Source organism: Erinaceus europaeus, chromosome 2, assembly GCF_950295315.1.
Source record: "Erinaceus europaeus chromosome 2, mEriEur2.1, whole genome shotgun sequence".
NCBI classification, from domain to species: domain Eukaryota; kingdom Metazoa; phylum Chordata; class Mammalia; order Eulipotyphla; family Erinaceidae; genus Erinaceus; species Erinaceus europaeus.
In genome coordinates this window covers 116,741,568-116,751,563 of record NC_080163.1, presented here as the reverse complement: position 1 = coordinate 116,751,563, position 9,996 = coordinate 116,741,568, and the positions used below count along the sequence as shown (strand labels likewise).

General features: G+C 46.9%; 1 protein-coding gene across 5 annotated transcripts in view; it reads left to right on the top strand.

The window, feature by feature from the left end:
* Positions 1-293: 293 nt before the first annotated feature.
* Positions 294-9,996, top strand: part of ARHGEF10 (Rho guanine nucleotide exchange factor 10) — a 67,227-nt gene continuing 57,524 nt past the window's right edge. For 3 of the 5 annotated variants that reach the window (XM_016191794.2, XM_060184952.1, XM_016191790.2), the window contains exons 1-2: positions 294-356; positions 9,874-9,953. In XM_016191794.2, coding sequence (XP_016047280.1) covers positions 9,920-9,953 — 34 coding nt within the window. In that variant the 5' untranslated portion in view covers positions 294-356; positions 9,874-9,919. Of the gene's footprint in view, positions 357-4,124; positions 4,267-5,388; positions 5,539-9,873; positions 9,954-9,996 lie in introns of those variants that run through there. The other 2 variants (XM_060184951.1, XM_060184950.1) reach the window with 2 other exon arrangements.

Genomic DNA, 9,996 nt, shown 5'->3' with positions numbered 1-9,996 from the left:
GGTCATTCCTCCGCCCCATCGCATTGAGAACACAACCCGGGGCTCCTCAGGAAAGGTGCACACTCTGGGGGCTTTGCCGGGAGCCCCCAGCCCACGCGTGCGCAGTCAAGCGGGGCGTTGGGCCCAGGAGGGGTGCGGGCAGCCACGTGGCCCCGCAGGAATGCGCGGGCGCGGGGGCGGGGCGTCACCGGGGAACGGGCAGGTGCAGAGGCCAATGGACAGCCGTCTTGGAGAGGCCGACCAATCGCGGAGTGGGGGCGGAGCCTGTCTCCCTGTGGGCGGGGCCTGCCGCATCCCGGGGCGGAGTCGTACCCCAGCCGGGAGAGATCTGGGCTCTGGAGAGACCGTCTCCAGAGGTGAGTGCGGGGCCAGGATGTGATTGTTGCGGGGGCGGCGAGGCCTCGGCTGCAGCTGGGATAAGGGGAACGGGGCATCCACAGGGCCCCGGGGTCCTGGGTTGGAGGGATCAGGCCCCCGAGGGTTGGGGGGGGGTCTAGCGAGAAGTGTCTGTCGAGGAGGCTCTAACAGAGACTTGAGATTGACTATTTTTCTTTGAAACTTACATTTGGCCAAACCCCCACACCAGACAGATCCCAGCAGTTGGTTGCCCACTCACTTTGCGGTTTTGCCTGGTGTTCCAAGGACACCTTTGAGTGTGCCCTGACCCCTGGCCCAGGCAGTGCAGGTAGCGAGCCTTGAGCTCCCCCTCAATTGGGCGGTGTGTGTGTGTGTGTGTGTGTGTGTGGGGGGGTCTTCTGCAGGGGTGGTTGCAGGACTCACTGCCAAGGTGTCTCCTGACGCGGGCAGTGCAAGTAAGGGACTCAGGCTGCAGTGACTGTCAGGTGCTACACCCCCCCCCCCACACACACACATTAAGCGGGGTGTCCCCTTGCCCTGATGACCAGAATGGGGTTCAGATCCATGAAAGAAGGGACCTTAGGTATAGTCCTGGAGGCTGAGTGAGGTCCAAGTTGCATGAGGAATGCTGAGTTGGAGGAGTTCTTTGGGGAGCACCAGTTGGTATTTTCTAAAGGCAGAAGCACTTGGCCAACTTTAGGATGAGCACACCCTAAAAAAAAATGCCCATCAGTCTGTCTCACCGGAGTCTTCCTTTCCTTACACGCTGCAGTATTTTTTTTTTTTCCTCTTGCCTTTGAGACTTCAGAAGTGGAAGTCGAACTGAGGAAATGACTAGGCTTTGCATGGGATGCTGGTGCTCTGAGAAAGCAACAGATTATTTGAGGGAATGAAATATCCATTTCAGTCACTACTTATTGTAGCAGGTAAAGATTCTCAACTAAAAATGCAGTGGACTGCATCTTTTCTTTAGTTGAACCACAAAGTAACAGTTTAGTAGCTGTCTGTATTCTGGATTTATCTGAGAGTTACTTATTTCCTTGTAGGTGGAGCATTGCAAAAGGGAACACTTTCACTGTTCATTTATTGCTTAAGATACTTTCGAACACCTGCTCAACTAGACAAGAAGGAAAATACATACTCCTCCTGTGTTTTTAAAAATGTAATTGATCCCTTTTGTTCTAACAGGATTTATTTAATCTTAGTAGGGTCTGATTCAGTGGCCAGTGGGTACATAAGTGATTTGTGGTCAGAACTTAATGACTTTAATGATTTCCTATCAGTCAGATAGCAATTATCCAGAGGTGATTTTTGTAATTGCTAAGTTCCATACAGCCCAATTATAGTCAGGAGCCTTCCATACTGAGGCATGAGTTCAAGTTCAAAGTTATGCAAAATCACTTTTCCTCTTTTAAAAGTTGTGCTTGTCTTTCTAGTTTTACCAGCTTTGTCATGTTCATATTTTGAGGGGCCACATTTTCTTTATATTTTTTTGTGGTGTGTGTGTGTGTGTGTGTGTGTGTGTGCGCACACACACACACACATCTAGAAGAAAACTCTGGAAATTCTAGATGCTTCAGTTTGTTTCATGCCTGTGCCTTGGACTAACTGCTTTCTGATTCTAAGGTAGGGTGGAGAGGAGTTGGTGCAGTTCATCCACAGAAATTTGCTTCAGTGGGTAGGAAACTGCTGAAGGTAGTATGCATGAATATGCTTTTTATAAAGTTCTACAACCTGGAAGGTGGCTACAGTGTTGGAATGGTAAGCATGAGGCCTTAAGTTTGATCCCTAGCATTGCCTGTTTCAGCATGATGCTCTGGTTTGCTCTCTCCCCTCTCTCTTATATTGCTTATTAATAAACTAATAAGAGTTCTAAATCAGAGTAAGATAAAAACGCATTAATTTTGGGGGGCTGGGCAGTAGCGCAGCAGGTTAAGCGCACATGGCACAAAGCGCAAGGTCCAGCGTAAGGATCCCAGTTCCAGCCCCCGGCTCCCCACTTGCAAAGGGGTTGCTTCACAAGCGGTGAAACAGGTCTGCAAATGTCTGTCTTTCTCTCCCCCTCTCTGTCTTCCCCTCCTTTCTCCATTTCTCTGTGTTCTATCCAACAACAGTGACAGAAATAACAACAACGATAAACAAGGGCAACAAAAATGCATTAATTTTGGCCCTGTTATTTTATAAATGATGTTTTAAAACCTGCTGTCATAACTGAGAGCCCCCATTGTGTGATGCATTGCTCCTTTGCACAAGGCTTGAGAAAAAGCCTGCTCTGAATAGCTCAGATCTGGAGTCACTGAGAGCAAATGCATGTTTAATTCAGAAGTTCTGTTGCAGGTAGACAGGTAGGTGGGGAGACAGCAGACAGAGGAGACCATGGGTGTCAAACAGTGATGAGGTAAGATTACAGCTCTCCATTTACCAAGTCTTTTCAAAAGAGGGCAGATTGTAGGCACTTCTGCAGTGGAGGAGTGTTCTAGGTTTGGGAAAACTTCACCAGGATGGGGAGATGAGGCCAGGACTGATTTCTTTAGAAGTGTGGAGGGAAGGCAGTGCTAGCAAGAGGGGCTCTTGAGAAAACAGGTGGTCTGTGACCCATGTCACATCTGATGGCCTTGAAAAGTACCCTGCTCAGGAATGGATGAGGCCCAGGTAGAGAGCTGGTGAATGAGTCCCACAACCCCCCACCCACTGTCCTTCCCAATCCAAAGCAGGCTTTTCAAAGTGGGCAGGCTTTGGAGTTTGCTGTGGATTCTCTTTTTGTGTGCGATTACAGAAGGACCTATTATAACCTTTGCTTATAAAAGGACCATGATGCCAGGAAAAGTTATCTCCTCCTTCCACCATAACCATTTACTGCTTTTTTTTTTTTTTTTTTCCCTCCAGGGTTATATCTGGGGCTTGGTACTGGTACTACTAATCCACTGGTCTTGGTGGCTATTATTATTATTATTGTTATTATTATTTGATAGGACAGAGAGAAATTGTGAGAGGAAAGGGAGATAAACAGGGAGAGAGAAAGACAGATACTTGCAGACCTGTTTTACTGCTCATGAAGCATTTCCCCCCCTGCAGGTGGGAAGATGGGGGCTTGAACTTGGATCCTTGAGCAGATCCTTGTGCTTTGTACTATGTGTGCTTAGCAGAGTGAACCACTGCCTGGCCCCCTTTTGGCCCCCTTTTACTCTTCTTTACATCACCAGAATATTGCATGCTTGCCAGTAGAAAGTGCTGTCTGTGGATTGTTGATGTGTCATATTGTAACTTAAATGACATTTAAAATACATATTTTTTAATTTCAGGCTTAAAGCTTTTCTTTTACCTGGAGTCACTTTCTGATGTCAGAAATCATGTTTAAAGTAAAATGAAGTGTCAGAAACTATTATTAGTCCTTGTAAAGGGAGAAGTGGGAAAGCAAAAGGTCTTCAAATAGTTTCCTCTCAGCATCATTTCTTGGAAATCAGATGAGACAAAAGACTTCCCAGCCCACATGAAAAGAAATGATTTACTTGAGGACCTTTTACTATAGGTTATTTTGCTTAGAGTCACAGTTCCCAAGAATCTGTCCACAACGTTAAATGAGAGGGGCTGCACTGTGAATGCGAGTGACTCTGCTTTCAGTTGTTCAGGAACCCGCAGTGCAGGGTACATCACGTGCAGAGAAGCCAGAGGGCAAGGGTGCATTGCACCTACAGAAGCCAGCAGGACAGGAGTTTCTTTCCTTAACGGAGTGAGTTACCCAGTGACTGTTCCTGGCTCCAGGTCCTGCTTCAGTTGTTTGGGACTTCAACTGCAGGTCTTAAGAAGATGTGGAGGAAGGCATTAGAATGACTGCATACTGCAGATGGCAGAGGACTTAACACACAGGGCAGAGGGCAGGCTCTGCCTTGATCCCGTCTAAAATCAGAGGTATTGTCTGCTGTGAAGACTGCACCTCACACCAGAGCCTTCGGTTTAAAGAAGCTTTCGTGGGACTGGGTGTGGCACAGCTTGGTGGAGTGCACACATTACCATATTCGAGGACCCGGATTTAAGCTCCTTATGGGGGGTGGGGGAGTTTTATGAGTGTTGGAGCAGGGCTGCAGGTGTCTGTCCTCTCCACCTCTCTATCTCTCATCCTCTATTAAAAAACAAAATGACTACCAGGAATAGTGGAGCTGTGTGGGCACCAAGCTTCAGTGATAACTCTGGTGGAGAGACAGAGAGAGAGGGAGAGAGAGAGAGAGAGAGAGAGAAGAAGAAGAAGAAGAAGAAGAGGAAAGAATGCTTTCTTTCTTTCTTTCTTTCTTTGCCGCCAGAGTTATTGCTGGTGCTTAGTGCCTGCTCTACAAATTCCACTGCTCCTTGAGGCCATTTTCCCAATTCTGTTGCCCTTGTTGTTATTGTTGCCATTGCTGTTATTATTCAGTGGGTTCAGCTTTAGGTTGAAGTGAAGGGCTGCTGAGACTGAAGTTACCCGTTCAGGCCTGCCTCTTTCTCCTGGCAGGAGCCGTGACAGCACTGCTGAGTGACTGCTGGACAGGACAGCTGTACAGCAGTGAAGACATTGCCCCAGCACCCTAAGTTCACAAGGCTTACAGAAACTGGAGGCTGCTGCTGTGTGCCATATTGAGTACTGATGGAAGGAGCTGGGTTTGCTTGTGTACAGGTCTCAGCCCTTGGACGTCAGGATGGAGGATTGGGGTGGAGGCCAGACTCCTGGTGCTACATACAGACTCCTGAAGTTCCCTCGAAAATGACTTTGTCTGGTCCCCAGTCCTGACCAGGGGTGAAAGTTGGTCCGTGGGAAACCTGACTAGGTCCCTTGGAGGGTCTGGACCATGGCCTGTGTTGCTTGGTTCCACCTATACAAACCCATTTTGGTGGGCTTCTGTGAAGTGGATGATAAAATCAGACTATGAGGTTCCCTGGCTATAGAGGGCATGGCTATCCTTTCTGTCCCAAGCACAGGGTCCTAATGCAGGGTGTGAGTTGAGCATGTAGGCCAGAAGGTGTCCAGACATGTGTTTTTCTTGATGATTTAATAGGAAAGAATGAAAAGTGACCTGTTCTGCCAGATGATGGGACTGGGAAACTCATCAGAGGTGGTGGTGTGAGGTGGATTCACATCCTTGTGTGTGCAGACTCCAAAGCGCTGGTTTGGTAGGAGAAGGGAAGGATGTTGGTAGCATTTTAAAACAGGTAAGCAGAGCCAGGTAGGGGGCTTGTCCTACAAGGTGTGATCCCAGGGAATTATCTCTGCTGTTGGCACTAGTGTTAACAGCTTTCACTTATGAGCCTGCTGTGTAACCCCCTCACCCCCCTAGGCTTGAACTGATGGGATTCTTCTGAGGTCATCACTTTTTACTCTGGCCACAGTGCTAAAAGCAGGTTACAGAGGGGCAGCAATGGGAGTTTAGGGGTTGGGGAAGAAAGGGGTCAGCCATGACTTTAAAGTGACCAGGTGGGCCATAGAGGTGGCCTAGTGCAGGCAAGTGGCTGTGGAACCAGTGAGAAGTGATTCATAATCTGTGTACATATGTATTTTTTTTTTAACATTTGTTTATTAATGAGAGGGGAGAGAAAGAGAATCAGAGCATCACTCTGGCACAGGTGATGCTGGAGATCAGACTCGGGACTGTGTACTTAGAACCCCAGAGCTTTACAGGGACCCAGGTTCAAGCCCTTAGTTCTTACCTGTAAGGGAGGAGGTTTTACAATGGTGAAGCTATGCTGCAGGTGTTTCTCTTGTTTTTTTTTCCCCCCTTTTTATCTCCCCCGCCTTCTCAATTTCTCTCTGTCTCTACCCTAAATAAATAAAATAAATAAAAGTAAAAATGTTCTTAAAAAAATCCAGATCTTTAGCCACTGTGCTTGTCACCTCCCAGGCTGTGCTATGTGTGTTTTAAAGGTGGAGATTTGCTGAGGGTTGGCGATTCTCACTGAGAGAAAGAGAGGGACTGAGGATGACTCCCATTGTAGTCTTGATTCGATGTGGAATAGGAGGCTTTGGTTTGCAGCATGCCTAAATGTGAAGTGTCTGGTCCTGCTGACATGATGTCACTGGTGGTAGGCTTTGTCTGTGAGCATATTAAAGATGTGCTCTCAACAAGCTTCACTTGTGTGATACGCTGGGATCACCCTGTGTGCGGTACACTCCAAGAATTTATATACTGTCACTGGCAGTGGGTACCTTTTTGTTCCTCCTCCACTTTGAGCCCTACCTCTGGTGAACACCCAGCTTTCTCTTTTGTCCATGAGGTTGCCATTTTTCCAGATCCCACACCTAAGTGACTTATAGTGTGTCTGTCTTTCTCTGACTCATCTCACGAAACACTATGCCTTCAAGGTAGATCTTATTTATTTTTACTGACACCAGGCTTAGCTGGGGCTTGGTGCTGGCACTATGTATCTGTTGCTCTCATCAGCCATTTTTCTTTTTTCTTTTCTATTTTATTTAATAGGACAGAGAGAACTTGAGAGGGAAGGGGAAGAGAGAGAAAGAGAAAGATACCTGCAAACCTGCTTCACCACTTGTGAAGTATCTCCCCGGTAGGTGGGGCGTGGGGGCTCAAACATGGGTGTTTGCACATGGTAACGTGCACTTAATCAGGTGCACCACCACCCAGTCCCCTAAATCCATCTTTATTTATTTATTTATTTATTTATTTATTTATTTCATGGCTGAGTAATATTCTGTTGTGCATACAACACACCTTCTTTATTTCTCATCTATGGATGGTCACTCAGGTTGTTGCACATCTCAGTTTTCGTAAACAGTGGTAGAGTGAACACAGGATGCAGATGTCTTTTCTAGTGGGTGTTTACATGTCCTTCAGATAAAGTCTCAGAACTGGGGTTGCTGAGCACTTAGTAATTTAATTTTTAAAAAATATTTATTTACTTATTCCCTTTTGTTGCCCTTGTTTTATTATTGTTGTTAATGTTGTCGTTGTTAGATAGGACAGAGAGAAATGGAGAGGAGGAGAGGAAGATAGACACCTGCAGACGTGCTTCACTGCTTGTGAAGCGACTCCCCTGCAGGTGGGGAGCCGGGGGCTCAAACCGGGATCCTCCCACCGGTCCTTGCACTTTGCGCCACCTGCGTTTAACCTGTTGCGCTACCGCCTCACTCCCTTTTTTTTTTTTGAGGAACCTCTTCGCATCGTGTGTGTGTGTGTGTGTGTGTGTGTGTGTGTGTGTGTGTGTGTGTAGATTGCACCAATCTACATTCCTGCCAATTTTCTTATCTGTTTGATAGTAATCTTCCTAAAAAGTGGTTTTGATTTGTATTTTTCCTTGATGACTAGTGGTGTTGAGCATGTTTTCATGTACCTGTTGACCATCTGTATGTCTTTGCCCTTTTAAAAAACAAATTGTTGGCCTTCAGTGGCATATCTGGTAGAGAGGACACATTACAGTGCACAAAGACTCAGGTTCAAAAGCCCCTGGCCCCCAGTTGCGGGGGGAAAGCTTCAATAGTGGTGAAACAATAGTGCTGTGGGTATTTGTCACTCCCCTTCGCTATCTCCCTTTCCTTCTCAATATCTCTCTGTTTTTATCCAATAAATAAATAAAATATTAAAAAAAAAAATAAAACCTAGATTGTGTTTTTGCTGTTAACTTGTATAAGTTCCTTTTAATTTTTAAAATTATATATATTTTAATATTTATTTATTTATTCCCTTTTGTTGCCCTTGTTTTATTGTTGTAGTTATTATTGTGTTGTTATTGATGTCATTGTTGTTGGATAGGACAGAGAGAAATAGAAAGAGGAGGGGAAGACAGAGGGGGGAGAGAAAGATAGACACTTGCAGACCTGCTTCTCTGATTGTGAAGCGACCCCACCTGCAGGTGAGGAGCCAGGGGCTTGAACCGGGATCCTTCCACCGGTCCTTGCGCTTTGTGCCACTTGCACTTAACCCGCTGTGCTACCACGATTCTCTTAAATTATCTTTATTTATTTATTGGAGAGAGATGGCCAGAAATTGAGAGGAAGGAGGAGATGGTGAGGGAGAGAGACAGAGAGACACTTGCAGCACTGCTTCACCACTCATAAAGTTTTCCCTCTGCAGGTGGGGCCTGGGGGCTCAAACCCCCATCCTTGCGCATTTGCAATACATGTGCTCAATCAGGTGCACCACCACCTGGCCCCCAAGTTCTTGATATATTTTGGATATTAGTCTCTTACCAGATAAATGAATTTGAAAGACTTTTTTTCCACTTGGTGGGTTATGTTTTAATTTTGTTGATGGTTTCCTTTGTTGTGCAGAAAGTTTATAGTTTAGTTGATATAGTCTCCCATGTTTATTTTTGCTTTTGGTGTCACATCCCAAAAATCATGGTCAGGATCTGATGTCGTGTGAATGTGTATGTGTGTGTGTGTGTGTGTGTACATGTGTGTACATGTGCTTACTAGAATTCTACTCAACTCTGGTTTATAGTTGTGCTACAGGTTGAACCTGGGACCTCTGAGCCTTAAAACTCCGGCTTTGCTCTCCTTTATCAAGATAAATGTGTTCAGAACTGACTCTAGGTAGATAGGCTCATTCTGTTTCCCATAGGAAGGAGGCTTTTGGCAGTCTGCTGTTGGCACAGCCCCACATGCAGACATGTGCTGAGGCTATGTAGCACGTGAGCTGTGGGAGGCTGGCTCTTCTGGGCTGTGCCAGAGGAATCTCCCCGAGACAGGTTCCTTAGTAGCTCAGCACATGAGGGTGTCCACTGTAGCAAAAATCTGTGGTGCTGCCACAGACATGCTTAGACCGGCTTCCTCCTCCCTGCTTCCTCTGCAGACGGAAGGACTGGCCGGGCTTCATTTCCTGTGTGCACATTTTTGTTCTTCCTGTCCCCCACGGTTCTGCAGGGTCCTGGTGCTCCTGGTAGGACTGAGTGAGAACTACAGGGACTTGTCCCCAGCCCTGTTGGTTTCCCTCGCTCCAGAGGTGGCTTAGTAGCAGAGTGCAAGGCTGGGATGTGTGACAGATCCTAGATTCGATCCCTGGCACGACTTAAGATGGAGTAGAGCCCTGATGTCTCTCTGTGGTCCAGGTAGAAAGCAGAGGAGTGTGATTGCCTGAGCCGATCAGCAGGACTGGGTTAATGGGGTGTCTCCTCCACCCACATAAAAGTCAGGGACTAAGCAGTGTCATATCCTAACACGGCTATGGTGTCACATTCTGACATGGTTCTTGTAAAAGTGCAAGGAAATGAGGTGCAAAAGACAGAGAACTTCAGGCAGTCATCTGAGATTGGCCCCGGGGACGGGGCTAACTTTTCATTTGAACGAAAAGCAAAAGGAAGCAAAAAGTTTTTTTTGACTCAAATTCATTCTCCCCTTAGAATCACTGAAGAAATTAAGCAAGGAATTGTCGAGGGTGTGGGCTGAAGGGTGTGGCTGTGAATCCAGTTGCAGTCGTGGTGAGGCTGAGACTGAGCTCATCTGGCCGTGTTCCTCACAAAGTTTCTGCTTTGTGGCTGGAACTCTATAATGGCTGCAGCGCTAGGAAGGTGATGGCTCTGTCTTTCCTCCTGCAGGGGTGCCAGTTCCAGCTTGGAGCCCAGGATAGGCTTCCCGGACACCATGGACCCTTTTGAGCCTCCCACCATGCCTGCAGGTGAGCCTTTTCTTCTGGACCCTTCCTGGTGGGTCAGATACAG